The sequence below is a fragment of the Coccinella septempunctata genome, chromosome 6 (genome assembly GCF_907165205.1).
Source record: "Coccinella septempunctata chromosome 6, icCocSept1.1, whole genome shotgun sequence".
Taxonomy (NCBI): domain Eukaryota; kingdom Metazoa; phylum Arthropoda; class Insecta; order Coleoptera; family Coccinellidae; genus Coccinella; species Coccinella septempunctata.
Window position 1 is genome coordinate 977570 of NC_058194.1, and position 22806 is coordinate 1000375.

At 36.7% G+C, this 22806-nt stretch overlaps 3 protein-coding genes across 4 annotated transcripts; all 3 read right to left on the reverse strand.

Moving 5' to 3' along the window:
• Positions 1-3711: 3711 nt before the first annotated feature.
• LOC123315687 lies at positions 3712-8396 on the reverse strand. Its single transcript, XM_044901511.1, has 3 exons — positions 7960-8396; positions 5992-6065; positions 3712-3882 (listed from the first exon to the last, which is right to left on the reverse strand). Exons 1-3 carry the CDS (start codon positions 8277-8279, stop codon positions 3839-3841), a joined length of 438 nt encoding a protein of 145 aa, XP_044757446.1. The 5' UTR covers positions 8280-8396; the 3' UTR covers positions 3712-3838.
• A 5620-nt stretch (positions 8397-14016) lies between these two features.
• LOC123315815 (MFS-type transporter clz9-like) lies at positions 14017-19928 on the reverse strand. Of its 2 annotated transcripts, XM_044901678.1 has the most exons (3): positions 18675-19928; positions 15794-18496; positions 14017-15727 (listed from the first exon to the last, which is right to left on the reverse strand). In XM_044901678.1, exons 2-3 carry the CDS (start codon positions 16606-16608, stop codon positions 14932-14934), a joined length of 1611 nt encoding a protein of 536 aa, XP_044757613.1. In that variant the 5' UTR covers positions 16609-18496; positions 18675-19928; the 3' UTR covers positions 14017-14931. The 2 variants fall into 2 exon arrangements, with proteins under 2 accessions (XP_044757613.1, XP_044757612.1); XM_044901677.1 differs by having other exon boundaries at positions 15794-19928.
• LOC123315306 (uncharacterized protein K02A2.6-like) lies at positions 17254-18304 on the reverse strand. The gene is made up of 2 exons (XM_044900955.1): positions 17587-18304; positions 17254-17531 (listed from the first exon to the last, which is right to left on the reverse strand). The coding sequence occupies exons 1-2, from the start codon at positions 18302-18304 to the stop codon at positions 17254-17256; spliced, it is 996 nt and encodes a 331-aa protein (XP_044756890.1).
• Positions 19929-22806: the final 2878 nt, after the last annotated feature.

A 22806-nucleotide genomic window follows, 5' to 3' on the forward strand; every position in this document is an offset into this window, starting at 1 on the left:
ATATATAATTCCTTAATTTTTCTTTCATGTTTGGAAACCAATAAGTTTTCAATATCGCGTCACGGCATTTGTCGATATCTAAATGACCTAAATCATCATGACAAGTGCGTATCACATTATCTTCTATGCATTTTGGAACATAAAACAGAACGGAATCATTTAATTTGCCTTTTTCTTTTCGAAACACCAAACCGTTTTTCAATTCAAATAACTTGTGTTCTGATCTTTCTAGCTGATCTCTAATTTTAGAAATTTCACTATCCTGTCCCTGTTTTATTGCTAACGTTTTACTTGAGTTTTCGTACTGAACCAACCAAATAGTATTTCTGCTTAAAGCATCTACATACTTCATTCTCTCGCCGCGCCTGTGTTCCAGAGTATAATCAAAATGTTGCAACTCTTGTGACCACCTGTATATTCTAGGATTTATATCTTTTTTCTCTAGCGCGCATTTTAATGAATTACAATCTGTTACTATCTTAAAATTTATACCAATAAGATAAACTCTGAATCTTTTTAGTGCCTTAATAATACTCATCATTTCCAATTCAAAACTATGTAATTTACTCTCTGACTCAGTCGTTCTTTGACTTAAATAAAATACAGGGTGCAATTTACCATCTAGTTGCTTTTGCAGAACTATAGCTCCAAAACCTAATGCGCTCGCATCTGTATGCAATTGTGTTTCAGCTAAAATTGGCTGTGCCATTAACCTATCTTTCAGTTCAACGAATGCTCTGTATTGTTCTGGGCCGAAATGAAATATTGCATTTTTTCTTACAAGCTCATAAAGTGGCTTGGCAATGACCGAAAAGTTTTGCACAAATTTACGAACTATGAAACTAGACCTAGAAAACTGTGGACAGATTTAACATTGGTAGGAATTTCGAAGTTTTCAATAGCACTTATATACTCTTTACTCGGAGTAATTCCTTTTTCAAAATTGACATAACCTAAATATGTAATACTCCTTTTAAAAAATGAGCACTTATCTAACTGCAGTTCCAACACATTTTCTACTAGAATTCTCGAAACCTCGCATAAAATAATTACATGTTCTTCGAATGTCTCCGAAAAAATTAAAATGTCATCAACAAAGACTAAAATTTTCTTCCTCCTAATTAAATTTTCAAATATCTTATTTATATACCTCATAAATACTGCAGGAAGATTTCTTAAGCCAAATGGCATTTTGAGGAATTCATACTGCGAATCAGGCGTTACAAAAGAAGTAAATTTGATACTCTTTTCATTCATGTCAACATGATGGAAGGCGCTTTTTTAATATAGACTACTAAAATATTTTTGATCTCTTAATTGACTGATATGATCCTCGACTAATGGCATTGGATAATTGTCTCTCATCGTTATTTTATTTAGATACCTGAAATCACAACATAATCGATATTTACCTGACTTTTTCTTAACCAAAACAATTCAGACTCGCTTTGTCTTATTATTTTTCTTTCAAGCAGATCATCAATAATATCAATTTTTGTGAATATGCCATACCTCTAGGTTTGAAAAAAAAGGTGCATGATTTTTTTCTACAACTATTCTCATCTCAAATTTCGTCAAAGGATTTTCAGGTCTGGTTGCGTTTTTATATTCTTTCTCAAAGATTTCCTCAACTAACTGTTACTCTTTACATTATAAAGTTTCTTCAATATTTAAAGGATTACTTTCCTTTGGACTCACATAACCAATTGCTAAAATTTCTAACTCTTTCTCAACTAAAATGTTTGCAGAACTAATTTTTACATTACCACCCTCAAATGAAATTTTCAAGTTTGGTTTAGTAAAAAAGTCTCTACCTAGCAGAACTTCATATGGCATGGTGTTTTCTGCCACTACAATTAAGTCTAATTCTACTTCTATATTATTGGTAAGTACTTTACATTTGCTAATGATGCCTAATATATCTAACTTTGAGCCGTTCAAACCTTGAAATTGAAGTTTATTACCTACTGGCTCTAACTCTGAAGTTACATTATTTATCAATGAATAATTGACTGAAGAAATAGGACTGCCTGAGTCTAATATTGCGTTCATACACTTTCCAATACTAGGATGGTCTATGAACAAAGGCACTGTATACATTGGAGTAACAGTTACAAAAGCGGCTGTAGAATTTTTTGCCTGTGTCGAATTCCTTTTAGCTTGCTCGTTCGGATAGTCTCTCTTCACATGTCCCAATTTACCGCATCCGAAACAACTTCCCTTTTCTCTGGTCGGTTTCGGGCAATTTTTTGCAATGTGACCTTCTCCCAAACAGTTAAAACAACGGTGCTGTTTACTTTCAGAGTTGAAAGGTTTTGCTCCCTTCTCACTTCCATTTGATGTTGGTTTACTATCGTTAGTCATCTCGTTGAACAGAGTAAGCATATGGTTTGAAGATCTGAACTCCTTCAACACGGCTTGTGTCTTCAAAAATGTGTGGTCGATTCCATCAATAATATGGGCAATAATTGTTTTCTCATCTAAGCCCAACTTATTTGCTAGAACGACCTTTTCAGTATAATAGTCGCTGAATTTCTCACCTCTTTTCCATTTCCTTGCTTGGAATTTTTTCATTTATACGACGGTGTCGTCCTTAATTTCGAATAATTGATATAATGCTTCTTTCATTTGTTTTAAATTGTAGGTGACATGTTCGGCCTTTGAATCGAACCATTGTCTCGCTTTGCCTTCTAATTTAGCAATAATTTGTAAATGAGTACCTGTTCTTCTATATGGTAGACTGATTGGATTGCTTCGATCCTTTTCCACCATTGCACTATCGATGTGTCGTTTTCACCACTAAACTTGGGGATTAATGTGGATACTTCAGTCCCTATTTTTGCCCTGTTTCTATCACCTACACTCAGTGTTCTCACTGTGTCTTCAACGATGTCTTCAATGGAAAGGACGCCCTCGTGCTCCGCCATGTCGTAATTTGATCATGAAATGTTTCTAAACGTTCTCCAACAATGATTTCCTCTGGAATAACGAAGTATCCTGATGCTTGAAATTTCTTGTTTCAGATCAAATTTTGCCAAATAATTCTTGAAAATTGATAAAGGTTCCGAACTCATTTCTTTCATAAGTCTGATGATAGTTTGAACATGTTTTCTGTTTAATGATTTGTCTGCATAAAGATTAGCACATTACGATCAATGGAATCCTTGAACAAATCAATTATATTCATTATGTGAATTGTTAGAGATATTTTCATCCGTTTGGTGGAATAGTTTCGTTCTGTTCAATCTGTTGGAATTGATATTTTCATTAATGCACAGTTTCATTTTTAACCAGTTTCGAATCTGCAAGGTGTAATATATGTTTACTATTGACATGTTGTCTGAATGATGAACAATCAATTTCACCACACCTTATCTGGCTACAATCATGACATCGATGCTCTAATTTCAAGTGGAGCATCAAAACCTTCAAACTACAAGGAGATATTCTGCAAAAACCACAAGTCAACATTTAGCAAATTGAGTCAATCTTTCATCTTTCAATTATATAACCTGATTTTTGAGATCAATTAAAACAGTTTTTTTCAAAAAAAAGCAATATCTATGTTCACAACTAGCACTCACATTAAATGATGTTTAATATCAGATAAGACACTAGATTAGGGCTGCCATAAATGTCGGAATATCGACCGGGACAAAGACAAAAGAAGGTTCAAAATCCTAAACGTTAAAAACTCATCTGATAGGTTTATGATTTTTTTTATTATTATTATTTTTATGTTTGATGTCTTGTTTGTCTACATGTCATTAATTTATCATTTGTTTATTATGCACTGTATGATCATCTGGGAAAAACTCTTTCAATGGCACATATAACTTTAGCAATCGTTCGACAGCTGGAAGTAGTGAAAGCCATCGACTTCTAGAATGAGAGAGTTTATTGCTATAAGTTATTTCACCATACTCACTAAAGCTATTCAGTCGTTCTACCCCTACAGTAGGTAAATTTGAAAATTTTGAGAACAATAGACTCCACATCAATGGACATCATATCGGCGGCACTGGAAGCAGTATTGTGAAGTATGTGCGCAGGACAACCGATGCCTTTGATGTCTTTAGACAAAATCTCTTTTAATTTAAAAAAAAACATTACCTATTCACTCCACGCCTATCTTTTCCTCCGAAATAAGCATTCGTATTATCCGCGCTGAAAGCAGCAATATTTTGTATTGGAATATTTAGATTCTCTGAAGATTTGATGAAGAATGAATCAGACGATTTATTTGGCAATGCATCTAATTTTAATAATTTTGATCCCAAACCGCAAACATCTTTTCGGCTTTATGATTACTGGAATCAGTTGAAATTCCATTAAACGGAATATTGAAATAAAACACCCCTTATCTGGAATCAATGGAAGAGCGGCTTTCCACTGAACAGGGGTGATTATTTTCAAGATGTTAACTACACAAAATTGAAGGCCCCTTTAAAGACAAAAATGGTGGATTCGGCCCGTCGCGCGAAGGACAGGTCTTTGATATTTTTCTATATTTTCTGGGGAGAAAATTTTAATGAAACTCAGGTGAAATTTAACGAATAAATCTATTGCAGAAATTTGAATACTTTTTCACAAGCATGTATCTCAACTACTTTCACACATGCAAAGTACGCAAAGCAATAAACATTAAAATTCCGTCAATAAAATCTTGGATTAAAATTCTCTTTTCTCAATTGCACAACAACAATCAGAATATGATCAAAAATCAGATGAATTCTAGAGGAGCTTTCAGGACTCTGGACAAACAAAAATTGGAACCTTCTACCTTTTTCTGCGACCAGCGACCGTCGTTCGCCTGGGGCTGCTGGTGAACTTTTCGATCACCAAACTTTCCTCGCACAGAACGGTGAATTCTTTACACTCTACCGCACTTTTCGTCGTCAACGATTAACGCTCTGCGTTTCGACTCTATCGAAAATCCCTAAAATTCTATATCCGATCTATACCACAAATAAAAACAATTATTACGCCCTAAACTGACTTTAACCACGGTACAAATTCTCTTACACTATTCCCCGAATAGCTTGTACCCGTCTCCCTTTTTGAGACCTAACTCCGAAAAATACTTCTAAATTTCTCGAACTTCCGAATCTACTCTCGGATTTCCAAATCTACTCTATTCAAATCCGATATTCTACTTCCCGTCTTCCCGACGTCTATTTTCCTTTACTAACTCCCTTCCCTTTTTTGGTTCCTTTTATCATTCCCCTTCTTAGATCAAAAATCCAAATTCCTTCTCCACCTCTCGTGGGTGTTTCCCCAATTATTCCACGACGCGCTAACCTTGCATTTTTCTGAACTAATTGAATTAGCCGGTTAAAACTCAAGAGCCTGCTAATTCTTACAACGCCGAATCAATTATCTTCGAATATTGAATTGATATATAAGCTCTTATGGGCGAGTTATTATCTAAACTAAATGGTTTTCCTTTTAACTTAAAATCGGCCTCATGTCCGACATGAAACTCTACTTCTTCGACACTTATCTTCCGAGTGGAAAATTATCATTCATACGCTTGTCATCAAAACCTTTATTTTCAATTCGTTGAGAGCCCGAGAAAGAATTTCCTAGCCCAATATTCTACAGCATATATATCTCGTCAAAATTCCTATTTACTACAATATTTTCCATTTCTGTTTTGATTTGCTCAATGGAGTGTGGAGCTAATAGTTATTTATACAACAAGTGAGTTGAATGAATGTTTATTCATGAGAAGAAAGTTTAACCCACGAGCCCGAAGGGCGAGTAGGTTTATTTCTTCGGATGAATGTTGCTAGGGCATTATTCAATCCATAGCGACAAGATCAAGATGACGGTTATCTAGTTTAGTTCATGTTATTTGATTCAACTTGTGAGTTAAAAAAAATTATTTCACTGAATGGATAAATGTCAACTTACCCTTGTTTCTATGGGTTGAGTTATGTCGTGTATAAACGTCAAAATGGAATAAAATATTTTTAACTATTGTCGTACCCTTGGTTCTGGCAGTTGATTGTTTTACTGCGATGCTCGAATCCGGATACATGATAGCATTCAGTTTTGTCGAACTGTTAAAAATTGAGCGAAGCCCTCCTCCGACCTCTCTCTAGTCTACGCTCCTGACCAGCTCCGGTGGCCGCGTATGGTACTCCGATTCGGCGGTGCGCTGGTTGAACGACGCAGCGGCCCCACTTTCAGTGTTTTTCAGGAGTGAAAAACCACACTTTTACACATTTTTCTAAAGATTCTCTTTGTTAGCTCCGTTGAATTGACTTCGCGCTGCTATCAATGTGATTTTGTAACACCTCATTTAAGTTCACCTCTTTTAGTTGTTCTCAATTTTCAAATCATCTCGCATCAATCCTGGTGCTAAATTGTTCATCTCATAAGGTAAAGTACTCTCAGACTGCTCAACATCATACATTACACCATTTTCATGATAATTTCATTGTACTGAAATTAGTCCACGTGCAAGAGATTCAGAATCTAGAAATAGATTCCGAATCCTTGCGAGCACTACTCAATTGAAATGTCTACTCAACTCAAATCGAACTATTGTCTTCTCAGAACTATATATTTTATTATATTTCATAATTTATATAGATTTTCAGACTTCTCTAGATCATCTCACATGAAAATGGGTATGTAGCACCAGGATTGAAACTTCTCAAGTTCATCTCCATAAAATTGATATCTGATTCATTGTCTTCTCTTAATATTCTTTATTATTAGAATCAGTTTTATCATTTTTATAACACCTCGTATGATCACCTCTTATACATATGACTAATTCATGGTGTTGTGTTTCAGATGAATGAATCCTCATATTCTCCAGGGTGGACCCTGGACGTAGCTGTTTTCCTCAGAAAAGGATGTGAACACCTCAACGTTGGTCAAACGATCAATGACATTGCTCGATACACCTCGACCTAGGCTCCACCCTGGAAAGTCTGCTCGAACACTCATGTCTACTCATTTGGTATGGTCTACTCTTTATAATATGTACTCTCATTGTTTCTCTTCTATATTCATTCATCGGACTCAACATGCATGTTAGTTTTCTCAGCCTTCAGCACATCTCAAAATCTACGATTAGAGATTTATTCAACTCAGTACTCTCATGACTTCTCTTAATTTATCAATCGTTTCTTCTATTTTTGTGATGAACGTTCTAATCGTGCTTGCTTGTAAGCAGTTCGTCTCTGTAAATGCTGAATTCATTGATAAATTTTTGCACTCTTCAAGATCATCTCAATGTATATGAATTGTACTATGTTCTTCTCATATTGATTGTGATTGTCCTTTTCATTTAATTAATTATCATTGAACTTCTCATTTAATTGGAATTTATTGCCCTTTTCATATTATTTTTTTTTGATATTCTAGTGCTTCTCAAATTCATTAATTCTGTGCTTCTCATTTAACTTGTGCTACTCTTGTTCTGCTCATACTTACATTAACATTATTGATCAACTCAAATTTAGTGTATCGATTTCTCGTTGATGATCAGACTTAGACATTGCAGTTTCACCTCGGGCCTGTTTCTCTGTACTCTCGCGTCTTCTCTTTAAAATTCAGTATTCTAACCTTCGCGTTTTCTGATAGAAAAAGGAGGCTCTCGCAATCAATTTTCAATTGATTGCCCTATCACTGTGTAACCGTTGTGTTGATATTGAATTTATTGAACTCCTCAACGTTTAAGTCTGACATCAAGTGACTTCTCATTTGAACTGCTCTGGACCATCTCTTGTTTTTAATTGGATATTGTCTCTCTGAGTTTATAGATGTGGTTAATATTAGTTGCTTTTTACTGTATTAGCTTCATGCAGGTGACATATTCATTTTATGGTTGTGAATGATACTTAATAAATGTTTTTATACCATCTCCAACTCAATTATCTTTTAATACAGTCCACTACTCTTTAATTAAAAATCATAACACCCTCGATTTTTTAACACGAACAATCTATCGAACTAAACGATTGGTGGTGCTTCACAACTTTATAAGCAGTGGTAAGTTCAGCAGCGCATATCAGAGTATCTTCTGTCGAATTTTGTTTGATCATAAAAGACAATATATCTTTCGACGTTGATGCAACTGACAATCTGGAGTTGTGATTTTTGCTTTGAATATGATCTTTCACACTCGATTTACCGCCATGACTTACGGATATATAAAATTCAAAAATTGAACATAAAGCTTCCTGGTCATTTCTTCCTTTTTTAATGAATGACCACTTTTTAGTGTATTCGGCGGAAAAACTACACTTTCTCTTCGGCATAACTTTTTTTGAATATTGAGTATTACGATTATTACAAATCCTACGTAAAACTGGGCAGCGCTGTACGTTTTCGACTGAATGGTGAATATGTACTTATTATCCGCCGCGCCGACGCCGTACGTGGGGTGTGGGTGACATGCCATTGGTGTGCGATTGCGTAGAGTGTAGACGTAGCGTAGACCCTCCTTTGTTGGACTGCCAGGGAGACGTCGGCTGATTACGTGCTCACCTCTTAACTACCATATGTTAGGAAATATGAATCACGATAACGACCAAATTAATGACCGGGACAACCGAACAACTAACCGGGACACGGGGACTCAATGCCTCAAACCGGGACATGTCCCGGTGTACCGGGACGTATGACAGCCATACACTAGATGTGCTTGAGTTTTTCTCCTTACAAGGAGTATAAAACACCAACTCCTGCACCAAGTTCCAAACGCTCTTTCCTTCTGGAGGATATTCAAGATTTAATGTCTGGTATAGTTTATAAAGAAGCTCTATGCAACGAGTACAATTCTGAACATCAATTTTGTTTCAATTTTGTTTGTTTTCCCATAACAATGCATGAAGAATGTAATCTCCCCCAACACAAAAACAGCATAAGCTAAGGGCTGTAAGGGAAGGTTACCCTTATCTAAAAACAATTTCCTTTTTTCAATCCTCTCCTCTAATTCTTCATCATCCTGAAAAACAAAAAAGCAAAGAAAACTATAGCAGTCATGTCTAATATTTAAGCATAATGATATACAAGTATGAAGAAGTTTATATAGGTACCTTGACAACACAAAAAATGCTATCCTGCACCTCAGTTCTTGATGGCCTCTAGTGGAAGTTTTTTCCCTTAATATTAGACTGGGAAAACAAATACAAGTCAATTTCAGGTAAAAAAAATCAATATCTGTATAGAAAAAAGTTGAACAAACCTAGTTCATGGGAGTTGAATTCTTTAGCTACCGCTATTCTTCTAATTTATAACTCCCTCAAAATAGCTGGAAAAACCTTAGGCCACTGAGAATAAATGATATCCACTCTTCCTGGGTTATCCCTATTGAAATCAGTTTCGAGCTAAAAATAAGACAACTTGATAAATCTCAATATGAATGTAATATTTAAATTAAAATATAATAATCGAATCAATTTCAAGATGAAAATAAGAGAATTTCAGTAATCACAATATGAATGTTTTTTTTTATTGAATTTATAGAGATTTACAATCTACTTTCAATTCAATTCAATTCAATTCAATTTTATTCATCACAAAGAAAATGTACATTTGAAATAAGAATTCACAAAATTGAGTTGCAGAACCTGCAGTCTAAGCAAGCTTGTATACTGTCAAGCTCTGCAAGAACCGATGATGAACTCTCTCCATCGAAAACAAACAGAAAATGAGAACTGCCAAAATACAAAAAAACACCAATGAGTTCATTTCATTGAATACAGAATACCTACTATGCAGAAATGACATCCTCGAATCTATTTGAGTTTAATCTTATATATGTACGGAGTTGGTTCTTATATACTCTACTCCTTTGTCTAGATGATGCCTTCAATTCATGAGGGAGAAGATTATAAAATTTGGGACCATAGTACAAAAGGCTACTCTGTAAATGTTTTCTATGGAATAATGGTATAACAAGATTCCCTTGCTCAACCTGTCTCGTTTGGACTGCATGCAGAACAAGATTTTTTCTCTTTTTCATCTGATTCAGAATGACTTCATATATATATAGTTGTTTAATACTTAATTGCTGAGATTCTACGTACAGTCTGTCAGTTCCAAATCTTCTCCCAACTTTCAATATTATTTTTATTATGGCCTTATGTACTATGTCCAGACCTCTCATGTTAGTTTCACCAGCACCACCCCACACCACAATACCATACCTCAACAATGATAATACCAAAGCTTCATACACCTGTAAACACACTTTACGTGACAAGACATTACGAACATTATAAAAAACATAATATAGTTTTTTTATCCTTTTCACCAGGTGAGCTATATGTTCACTCCATCTAAGATGTTGGTCTATTAAGATCCCCAAATACTTTATTGACTCGGTTTTGTTGATGCCAGTGCACTGACAGCACACCTGGTCACAATTATCCTCATGCAGAAATATCGTTTCAAATTCTGGTTGTTCAGTTATTTTAAGGGAAAAAGTGATAAATTTTGTTTTATGGGTGTTCAAACTTAACGAAGACACTGACAGCAACGCAAAGATCCTTTCCAAGCCCATCACAGCACCGTTATAAACTTCCTCCCATGTGCTCCCTTTAAAAGTTACAACAGTATCGTCAGCATAAGCAATCATGTCAAGACCGGCAGCACGAAGGACCCAGTCAATGAAAACCAGAAAGAGGATCGGGCCAAGTACGGTTCCCTGTGGGACGCCAACATCAACACCCAGTGGAGAACTCAATGCACTCCCCATCTTGACACGCTGAGTTCGATTTTCCAAGTAGCTACGAAACAAATTCAAGCCAACACCCCTGACACCAAGATTTTCCAGTCGATCAAGAAGCTTCCCATGATTCACCGTGTCAAAGGCCTTGGCTAGATCTAAAAACACCGCCAGTACCTTATCACCCCTATCCATAGGTTGAATGACACCTTCAATAAATTCCTGAATCGCATCAGTTGTCGACATATTTTCCCTGAACCCAAATTGTCTGTCACTCAGCAATTTATTCTCTTCAAAGTAGGATATTAATCTTCTTTTTAGACATTTTTCAAAGATCTTAGCAAAATTATTTATTACTGAGATTGGACGGTAATTCGTCATTTCAGTTTTATCCCCCGACTTGTAAACGCAAGTAACATGAGACTCCTTCCACTCTGTCGGTACTATACCATTAAAAAAACACAGATTTATAATATGAACTAGAGGTCTCAAAATAAATGAATGTATATGTTTAATAAGGGATGATGAAATACCATCGGGTCCAGGGCAAGAACCGTTTTTAAGTGAAGCAATAATGCACACAATTTCATTTTCATCAACAGGTTTGATGAACATGGAGGACCGACTTGGAGGAACATGCGCAGTAACAGCACTGGAGGACCTAATTGTATCTTGTGTCAAGCGTTTACCTATGTTGACGAAAAAATCATTAAATTTCTCAGCCTTCTCCTTCAATCCTGTAATAATATGACCTTCCTCATCACATATTTCATTAGGGATACCGGATTTAACAGTATTTGTGTTATTTAAATGATTCAGAGTTTTCCAAAATTTCTTAACATCTTTACCTGCCAATCTGAACTGTTCTGCATAAAAAGATTCTTTAGCTTTCCTCAACAAATTATTCAGTGAATTCCTATAATTCGCAAAACTGCGCTTATTTTCAACAGTATAATTCTTTTTCAGCCATAATTTCATTTTATCTCGTCGCTTTATAGATGTTATTAGCCCAGACGTGATCCAAGGCTGCTTTCGTCTACTGTTTTTTACTGTCTCACTTTTTGTATAAGATGATTCCTTTATATATTTTTTTAAAGAACACACAAAGTTAGAACAAGCCGTCTGGGGGTCAGAATCATCCAACACCGTCCGCCAGCTTTCCCTTTTCAGACAGAACACTAATTTATCCTTGTCTAGGAATGTTTGCACCGCTTTAAAAGCTTGTGAATTATGACTATCAACAATCCTAGATTTAATGGACAAAAAAACCGCCCAGTGATCCGTAATCGAAGTTCTAATAATACCAGAACTAACTAAAAAATTCTTTCGAAAACTATTTTTATGTTTCACGTAATAATATATATGGTCTATTATAGTGGCGGAACTATCAGTTACCCGAGTGGGAGAATTTATCTCAGAAATGTAACCATTTTGTCCCATACAAGTTTCATATGTTAATACATCCAAGTTATTTGTATCCCCAATATTAATATTAATATCACCCAAAAAAATTTCTACATCCCCAGAACTCAAGTTTATCAAATATTCATTCAATTCCTCAATATAAAGTCTTACGTCAGTAGAAGGGGGCCTATATGATGCAGTTAATCCATATTTCATATGGTTCATCATGAAAGACAAATGCAAAAAGTTAGACTGAGAGAGATGCACCACTTGAACATTCACATTCATGGTCGACTTGACATAGATTAACAAACCATCATTTTGATTATATCTTGATTCATTATAAAACACATCAAAACCAGAAATATTATAATTTGATTCATCGTACAATTCCCAACATTCAGACAGAACAATCACATCAAGATTATCCAAATTCAAGGCATTCAGATATAACAATAAATCATCATAATTTTTACGTATACTACGTATGTTGAAATGAACAATATTAAGGAGTTTGTCATGTGCAATTTCTTCTTTAGCACCATCAATATCATAATATCTATCCGCTTTCTCATCAAATTCCGACTCGAGGTATTCCATTCTACGATTGTGAAAAATGAACAGAACCAAACATTAAAACAATAGTCCAAATTGAAATAATAAAAATCAATTATCAAATATGTGATAGAAAATTATAAATAAGGTAACTCTATTAATTAGAAATTTATAAACAAGGCAACTATAATTTACGACAAATACCGCCAATAAGTTGTACACTTTCAAACAAAAAAACAAATCCCTTATCAAATATAGACACATAGAATATATTAATTTTCACCCAATGAACAAATCATGGAATCTATATCGTGTTTATTCCTAATTGTAATTATTCCCTTGTCAGTTTTAACCTTAATATCACCATTAACTGTCCACACATTTTTATGATATATTCCTTTAGCATACTTAAACAGTTCAATGCGTTTCCTTGTAAGGTCTTCACTAACAAAAATCTTGTTCTTGAGAAAAAGTTTTCTTGCTGAATAAAATACATCTCGGTGTAATTCATTCATAAATTTTGCTATGACGGGACGTGGTTCCTTTCGGCCTTTTCTTCCCAAACGAAAACAATATTTTATTGATTGTGCATTGATGTTTACTTTGTTATCTTGACACATGGTGACAAGGTTCTCTTTCACTTTCTCATCTTCGGTTTCCGGAATCCCAAATATTACCAAATTAGTTCTTTTATTTTCTTGCTGTAATTGTTCCAGGTTTGATTCCGTTTTCTGAAGTTTCAACTGTATTTCCTTGAAGGCTTCTTGAACAGGAATGATTTCATCCTCTTTGATTCGTGACTGTAATTGTTGATACTCTTCTTCCATTCTGTCCTTAATCTTCACCATGACCTGATCAGCTAATTTATCTAGGTAACGATCAAGTACTGAAATGACCGTATCCTTTATGATTTCCTTTATTTCCTCCTTATTTTCACGGGTTAATACCATTTTCCAGGATTGTCAATAACTATATATATTAATAGTAACTTAACTTATCGGAGCGGTAAACTGACGTCTAATCGCAATGACACATGCGGAGAGAATGTATTAAGTAAATGTGTTGTATGTAGAGACTAAGAGAAAGTATTGAACATCAATTCATAGTTAAGATTATCCAGTTAGGTCGTTTGGCCAGGTTCTTTTCAACCTTCGTGAGTTGAACGGATCTTCTGTCAGTTGGTCGATCAGTTGGTTGGCATGTCCTTCTAGCTTCTGATGACATATGGGACTCTTAAATCCTCATGGATGGTGTTGTTGGGGACATACCAAGGGGCACTAACCACTGAACGTAGTATTTTAGATTGGAGTCTTTGGATGATTTGAATATTTGATGGTTTAGGGCAACAATATTGTTATGTTTGTGAGTTCTTGATGAATTGAACAGGTGAGAAATAGAAACTGCGGTGGAATCTACACGTTTATTCTATTGTTTGTACACATTTAGTAAGATGTAGCCCGAGGTAACATAATGTGAACAGCCGTAGTAACCACGCGTGTGCTTCGCCTAGGGAGGTACGTTCTCGATTGCCTTGTTTCCTCTTGTAGGAACAATTTCCCGGATACTCGGTTGGCGGTCGCTGTGGTAGCTTCCGGTCGATTTAGGCGGGTCATTTGAATGGACCCAACACCTCCCCCTTTTGACTAGAGGCTTCTATGTAAGGGAAAGTTAGATGGTTCCAGTAACCCTACAGAAAAACATATTAATTATATGTAAAAGAGCATGCTTTGTGTGAGCTGTAAACAAAACACAGTGAGATAATTGTATCTCACCCAAAAGGACTTTTCTTTTTCAAGGTCACTGTACCGAAGAACTCCCTACTGTCTAAACCTAGCAGGCTTTGTGATGTTCCTTTTCGGTCTTATCTGGTGTATCTCCTATATCAAAGTTACTTCCGGGCATGCCATTCCCTTCGGTAAACCCTGGCGTTGTTGCCTTTTTATTTTCTTGTCTTTCCACTCCTTTAACTTTACTTTCGGGCATGCCATTCCCTCCAGTAATACCTGGCGTTTCCGCCATTGTGTTCTCTTCTGGTCTGTTGTATTCCAAACCGTTACTATCGGGCATAGGGGAGAGTTCCCTTGAAACGGACAATTTAATTATTTTTGGTGTAAAATATTATTTCAAAGGAAAAAAGTTCAAATTTTACCGTCATAATATGAGCGTAAGATCTGTGGATTCACTATCTCAGGAGAAGCTAGAAAAAAAAAGCTAGTCACTCGAAAAAATAAGTCTTAGTTTATTATAGAAAATGTCCATTTCATGGGATGTTTCCCTTGTTATGGACAGTTATTCCCATGAAGTGGACAATGGTACAAAAACATGAAAACAGGTAAAATAAAAGAGAATAAAATTCGAAAACACTTTTTGCAGAAAAAATTTAAATTTCCAATAATACCACAAGATTTGTGGGACCACTGGTTACACAAACGGCACTGAATAAATTCTTCTCTACTAAGTCGATATTCACCACCACAAGCTACGCATCTAGAATTATCTTCTTCGGAATCTTTCTTCTCTTCGACATTGGAAGGATCAAGTTCTTGTTCTATTTGATTAAAATTTTCTTTAAGATCCCGTGGAGGTGTCTCTGTAATGATTGAACATTTTCCTTTTTTTCGGCCACGAGTTCTACATTGTTTTCTCAAAGGTGCTGAAGGATATGGTCTTAACATTTCTGGAGAAACTATTCCTAACTCTTCTCTTCCTTCCTTCGTTCTCTTCACAGTGCCGATGCCGCTTGTAGAAGGACGATTTGGATCAGCAGAAGTAGATGGCTGATCTAAAATATTGTCGTTCTCTGGTAGGTTGCCTTTCGATTGTGAAATGGCTGGGATTTCCCGATTTATTATAGATGTGGGATCAGGTCTCTCAGTTATACTTGAAGGTAGATAATCTTCGTCAGTGAAGATGTTCGTATTAAATGGGTATATTCCAGTTTTTTTAAAACTCTTGCAGATATTGCTGATTGTAAATGACTCACTAAAAGCTGGATTCACGAACTCAGCAACTTCGTATATTGTTACGGTTTTCCCTGGTTTACTTGTTAACCAATTATTCATAGCTTGTTTATATCTAAAAATGAAAAAATAAACATTATTAATATATAATAATGATGAAATTAATTTATAATGGTATTACCTTGACTTGAACGGACCATAAACGGCTACATCAAGAGGTTGCATTCGGTGGCTGCAATGCGGAGGCAACGTTAAAATTATTATGTGGATTTTTCTTGCAAACACCACAACTTGCAGATTCACATGAGTTGCATGATTGTCCATAATAATTAATGCTTTCTTATCAGCGGTTGGTTGAACGCGGTTCGAGAAATGTTTCAAAGATTCAACAAAAATTTCCTCAGTCATCCAACCAGATGGATTTGGCATACCTTTGGCACCAACCGGAGCTCCCTTGAGCATGTTATCTTTGAAGTAAACTCGTGGGAAAATGAATACAGGCGGAATCGTCCCTCCTGAAGCGCTAATAAAAAAAAGAACTGTTGTCAGAGTTCCTCTTTCTGCCGAAGCGATTTGCCCTACTTGTTTCGTCCCTCGTACAGCTATTACCTTGGGCGGTTTCGTGACTGTCATGCACCCTGTTTCATCAAGATTCCATATCATGTTTGGTGCAAAATTGTGTTTCTGGTACAATTTTTCTAAATTTGAAAAGAAAGTTGTGGTATTTGTTTCATTGAAACTGGAAGTTCTGCTCAATGATGTACTTTCGGGTTGACGCAGTGAGAGTTCTTTGTGGCGACTCATGAATCCATGAAGCCAATGAATGCCTGCTTTATTATTTTTATTCCATTCTTCTGGTATGTCTATTTTATTGGCAACAGCGAATTGGTAAGCCAAATTTCTGGTCTGCGTTGTTGTCAAACCATGGCACATTTTGGAGGTTGTGCGAAGGTAAGAAACTAGTAACTTTTCATGATCCTCCGTGAATGTTTTCATATTTCCAATATTCCTTATGTATCTGAAATTGCCATCTGGAGAATTCTTATGTTTTTTTTACCAAATCGGCCAATAAAGATTTCGATATGCCTGTGTTCTTGGCAACACTTCTTATGGAAAGATTTTGATTTATTGCATCTTGAATCTCTTCATCAGACATTCTAACTAGCTTAGTCATCATGGACAGCAACTTTCAAAAAGAAAAAATTTGACATTTCACATCTCCTTTGAATCGGACACATTGCAGCTTATGAACTGGACGTCCGTTTCCTGGGCGTCGGAATGTCCGATTCATGGAATACGTGGTTTTCGAAATAAATTCAAAATATAATTTCTACCAATCGTAATATCAAGGATTTAACATACCTGTCTGATGGGGGATAATCACTTGATGTTTTTATAAATAAATCGGCAACTAATCGTCACTAGAAACGTAGCTATTCACTTCGCAAATTCACGTAAATATTTACTCTAACGGCAACGGATTTTACAATGCATGTCTCCGCAACAAGGCTCGAGCCACAGATTTAACCATTTTCCAAGAGATGTCGATCGATGTTGAGAAAATGGGATTTACGTAAAAGATGCTAAATTACTAACGGGTGTAGTAGAAAACTGTAGCGTCCGATTCATGGGCTGTCCAATTCAAAGGAACTCTCCCCTACCATTCCCTCTAGCAACACCGGACGTTTTTGCCCTGATATATGATTCATCCTTGTTTCTTCCTGGAGTGTCCAATGCATACTGGTTTTCGTCAGTGATACTGGAATGCTCTTTGAGCTCATCCACTCCATCATGAACAGGAGCATAAGGTATGAAACCCTTGTATTCAGTTTCTGCAACATTTTCTTTTTTTTCCATCAAGTTCCGCTCTGCCATGGATCTGGTCTTTGTGGCGCTTCCAAAGTTTTCCCGACTCTGTTCTGCACAAGAATACCGAATGCCCTACTTGTTTCTCGATGATGGCTGGTGTCCAACTCTTATTGTTAGGTTTATTGTAGTCTGCCACCATCACTTTTTGGTTTAATCTGAAATGTCTTTTAACACCTTTAAAATTTCGGATTTGTCTTTCTCTGCTCCTTTCCAAACTCTCAAGAGCTTCGCTGTCTGCAGTGTCTCTTGCACAATGGGCTTTGTCTTTCAACAGGGACCATCTAGTTCTTATCTCTCTGTTGAACATTAGCTTGGCAGGTGTTTCTGATGTTGACGAATGTACGGAATTCCTGTAATGATACAAAAATCTAGAAGTCAGAGTGAACATGTCTTCTCTGACATTTTCACGGTCAGCCAAGTAGGTATTCAACTTATTTTTGAAAATCTTTACCGCACTTTCTGCCTGACCATTTGATCTTTGATGACCAGGGGGGGACGTCATATGTTTAATTCCATTTCTCTTAAGGAATTCTTCCATTTCTCTGGACACCAGCTGAGTTCCGTTATCAGACACCACCAACTCTGGGATTCCATATCTGGCAAAACTCTCCCTTAAATGTCTCACAGTATTTGATGATGTTATCTTGCTTACAGGAAAAACCTCCATCCACTTGGTATATGCATCTGTAATAATCAGAAAATGCAAACCCTTAATCGGTCCCATGTAATCAACATGGATTATTTCCCATGGTTTCGTAGCCAATGGCCATGGTGTCAGCTCCGTATGTGGTGGATTGGCTTTGTTAATGAGGCATGAACACATTTCTTACATTTTTCCTCTATGTCAGAGTCAATGTTAGGCCAATACACTGCCGAGCGAGCCAAAGCCTTCATTTTTACCATTCCAAAGTGTCCCTCATGGAGTTCATCCAAAACCTGTTTCCTGAGACTTCTAGGGATTACGACTCTCAAACCCCACAAAAGTATTCCGTCCTCATGTGTGAGTTCATCTTTCCTAAACAAAAAGGGTTTTAGTTCCTTTCCTAGATTTTCCGGCCAGTTGTTAGTTTCCACATATTTTATAATGTCTTGAAATTCGGAATCTTCTCTAATATGATTTCTCAAGATTTTATTGTTTATAGGCCATGACTTGGAATTATCAATGAAATTTACAAAACTCACAGCATTCTCACCTTCCTCATCCAACACAGGAAATCTTGATAAGAAGGCAGCCATTACATTTTCCTTTCCTTTTATGTACTCAATTCTATAATCGAAGCCTCCCAGATAAGCAGCCCATCTTTGGAGTCGACTCTCGTACAACTTATATGCCCCTCTCTTCTCCTAATATGGCTAACAATGGTTTGTGGTCTGTTCTGAGAGTAAATTTCCTTCCCAGCAGATACTGTTCAAAACGTTTGAGACAGAAGTATATGGCCAATGCCTCTCGGTGTATTGTAGAATATTTCTTTTCTGCTGGAGCCAATGTTCTCGAAACGAAACCTACAGATCGTTCCCTTCCTTTTGTGTCCTTATGGTACATCACAGCGCCAACGCCTCCTTCTGCAGCGTCTGCAGCTAAATATAGAGGGAGATCAGGATTAAAATGTGCCAATGTAATGTCAGATGCTATCATTTGCTTCATGGTCCGAAACGACTGTTCACACATTTCTGACCATTTGAAAACAAAACCCTTTTTAAGAAGTTCATATAAGGGCTTTAGGACATCTGCTAAGTTAGGAATGAATTTAGAATAATATGCAACCATACCTATGAGCGTTCTAACCTCTGACACGTTTTGAGGCCTGGGTGCTTCGGAAATACTCTTGACCTTTTTCTCTGTCCTGGAAAAACTCACATTTAGACTTCTTCACCGTTAGTTAGTCCAGCCTTCTCCAATATGAGCAGGACTCTTTCTAATGTTTCCAGGTGCTCTTTCGTATCTTTTCCTGTGATGAGGATATCATCCAGATATACAATTACATTGTCCATGCCGTAAAAGAGTGATTCAATGTACTTTTGAAACTTACTTGTCGCCGGAGCAATTCCAAAGGGCATGCGATTCACCCTGTACAGCCCTCTTTGTGTACTCCAAGTTAAAAGTTGGCTTCATCATCGAGCTCAAACTGGTGATATGCCTGCAACAAGTCCAACTTGGTGAAGTACTCACCTCCATGTAATTTTGAAAAAATTTCTTCTATCCTGGGGACCGGGTAGTGTTCTTCCTTCAAGAACTTGTTCACAGTACTCTTATAGTCTCCCACCACTCTCATGGATCCATCAGGCTTAATAACAGGCACTAATGGCGTCGCCCAGTCAGCAGAGTCCACCTTTGTTATGATGCCTTACTCCTCCAGCAAGCTCAGCTGATCATCCATCATCTGCTTATAGGCCAGAGGCACCGTTCTGGGCTTCAAAAAGATTGGGCTAGCATTTATGAGTGTGATAACAGCAACGCTTTCTGCCAGCAACGGTTTCTTACGGGTGCACCGTAACTCATGATCCCGAGTATGAAAATACTACAGTGCGTTCTGTGATTTCGTAAATTCGGTGACTATATAATGAATAATGTACAATAATGTCTGAAATTCGAGTGTTAGGCCGTAGGAAGGACACAAATTAACATAGAAACCCTTCAAAAATATTCTCATTATTATTATATACCTACAATATCAAATTTTGGCGACTTCTTCATGCATGTTTTATTTTTTTAACCGGAAACGGTGCCTCCTACAGCAAAAAGTCAAGAGACCGAATTTGCTCCAAATTAAATAAGGATTCAAGAAGTAATTTTTATTGTCGGAAAAACCAGTGGCGTATCATTTTTTTATCTGAAAATATTCAGTCTCGCTGCAATACGGACGCCACTGTTAGAATAAAAAAGAAATGATATTATGCAAAAAGTGCTCCTTGACGCGCAAAACCTATGTCTCAAATTTCATAAAAATATTTCAAGAGGTGTGAAAGTTATTAATAAAAAACATTTTTTTTTCTATAATTTTAACACCCAATATCTCGGAGAGGAAACATTTCTCGACATATGTTTGTATGACAAACTAAGTCTTATTTTTGATGTAGAATACGTGGTTAAAATTTCTTGGTTATGATCTGGACCAGCCTGTATTTAACAGCGTCTGTTTCGAAATAGCGACCACCCCTGTTGGCAGACGCTTACGATTTCGATTCAGTTAAGATTCTAGACCATTTTGACACCACATTCATCTTGGTAACTATTAGGAAGTTTCAATCGATTTTTTCTCATCTTTTCAATTTTTTTTATCCCATAAGGCGACCACTCACGCCCGGCAGACGGGCGGTTTCAAGTTTTGGTAATAAAGTTGAACCAAAGTGCCAAACCACACCTTTGGTAACTTATGAGGTAGTTGTTTTTGCTGCCAGCTCTCGGACTATTACGATTGTTGCCGAATTGAATCGTCAAAGAGTCGAAATTACCTCGGCGTATAAGCGACCACCAAACAATTTATTGGAAGAAGAGATAAACAACATGTTGGAAGGGACAAACCCGAAAATCTGCATCGGAGATTTCAACTGTAAATCCCCATTATGGAACAGCAGAGCAGAGAATAGAAATGGCAAAAAACTCAAGGATTTCGCCGAAAAACAAAATGCCATAGTGATTGGACCAGAGTTACCGACATATCTTGCTTTTGGTATAGGAATACCAGATGTAATAGATATCGCGATATTGAAAAATATAACTCAAGAATTCTCTATTGAAACTTTGGAAGATGGAACCTCAAACCACAATCCCGTCGAATTGACAATTGGAGAAGAGCAAAGAGAAAAACTGATGGAGATAAGAGAATATACCAATTGGGCTAAATACAGCCATTTAATACAATCGGAAATAACAGAAATTCCAACAATAAGCACTCCAGAGGATTTGGAATGTGCGGTTGATAAACTGGAAGAGATTATATTGAAAGCTTACGAAAAAAGTACGAGAAGAGTGAAGAGACCAGCACCAAGTCATCCGCATGGCGATACGCCTAAAGAAGTAAAAGATCTTATACGAGAAAATCGAAGACTAAGAAGAATATATCGGATGAATAAAAATGATCTGAATAGAAGGAACCTCAACCGACATAGCCAAGTTCTGAAAAATGTCCTGAAAGATCTAAGAACAAGCAGATGGAACAAAAGAGTTCAAGAACTGAATACAATCGATCATTCTGCATGAAGAATGCAAGAAAGCCTACGAGGAGAAAAAACTAAAATTCCACCCTTACAAGGAGAAAGGGGAATGGCGTATACTAATACTGATAAGGCAGATGCATTGGCGGACTCGATCGAAAGAGAATCGAGAATAAATTACAGGATAGACGACGATAATGAAGATTTGGAAGAACTGGTTGAAGAAAATGATGAAGAAATGGATGAATTACCAGCGGCTGCTGAAATAGACAAGCCAACATCGCCAAATGAAATCAGGGAAATAATTAGAAGTTTGGAGGAGAGGAAAGCTCCCGGAAGCGATAAAATAACGAATGTTATGTTAAAGAAATTACCTAGAAAAGGTATAGCCGCTCTAACAAATATCGCGAATGGAATCATGAGGACAGAACACTACCCAGAAAAATGGAAAACAGCGGAAGTCATAGTATTCAATAAACTATTTAAAGAGAAGAAGTTCCCACAAAACTACAGACCGATAAGTCTACTGTCGGCGTTAGGAAAAGTAGTAGAAAGGATTATCGCCACGAGGCTAAATGAGGAAATCGAAAATCTGAAACTGATACCGCCAGAACAGTTCGGATTCAGAAGAGAGCATTCAACAGAGCAACAATTATTAAGGCTCACAGAGTACATTACAGAGGGATTCCAAAATAAACAAGCCACAGGTCTTGTTTTACTAGACGTCGCCAGAGCTTTCGACAGAGTATGGCATGAAGGATTAATATATAAGATGAGAAGTGCTGGATATTCGATCAAAATATGCAAGTTGATCCGGAATTATCTCAAAAATAGAAGATTTTACGTGAAAGTAGAAGGAGAATGCTCCACAACAAGAGATTTAGAGGCTGGAGTACCCCAAGGGTCAGTGCTTGGGCCACTTCTGTACAACATATACATTCACGATATTCCGAAGAATCCAAGAACCATGCTAACGTTATATGCTGACGACACAGGCATAGCAACTCGACACCGAAACCCAGAAGTAATAGAACGAGTTCTACAAGAAACGATTGACGAAACAAATGACTGGTGCATAAAGTGGAAAATCAAGATCAATGGACAAAAGAGCCAAGCAATATTACTACAGAAGAGAAGACTGCGACCCACAACGAAACTGGAAGTTGACGG

Bases quoted from the DNA above. Each gene is read 5' to 3' on its own strand.
- LOC123315687 (XM_044901511.1), bottom strand. From the start codon at position 8,279: ATGCCGAAGAGAAAGTGTAGTTTTTCCGCCGAATACACTAAAAAGTGG. The intron at 6,066-7,959 runs TTCGTGTTAAAA...AATTTTTAACAG, and splicing joins TCGTTTAGTTCGATAGATTG to TTCGACAAAACTGAATGCTA. The intron at 3,883-5,991 runs GTACGACAATAG...CTCTCATTCTAG, and splicing joins ATCAACTGCCAGAACCAAGG to AAGTCGATGGCTTTCACTAC.
- LOC123315815 (XM_044901678.1), bottom strand. From the start codon at position 16,608: ATGAAAACATTCACGGAGGATCATGAAAAGTTACTAGTTTCTTACCTT. The intron at 15,728-15,793 runs GTAATACCATTA...TTTCATTTTTAG, and splicing joins TATGGTCCGTTCAAGTCAAG to ATATAAACAAGCTATGAATA.
- LOC123315306 (XM_044900955.1), bottom strand. From the start codon at position 18,304: ATGTGTTCATGCCTCATTAACAAAGCCAATCCACCACATACGGAGCTG. The intron at 17,532-17,586 runs GTTGGACACCAG...ATTCTTGTGCAG, and splicing joins CAATAAACCTAACAATAAGA to AACAGAGTCGGGAAAACTTT.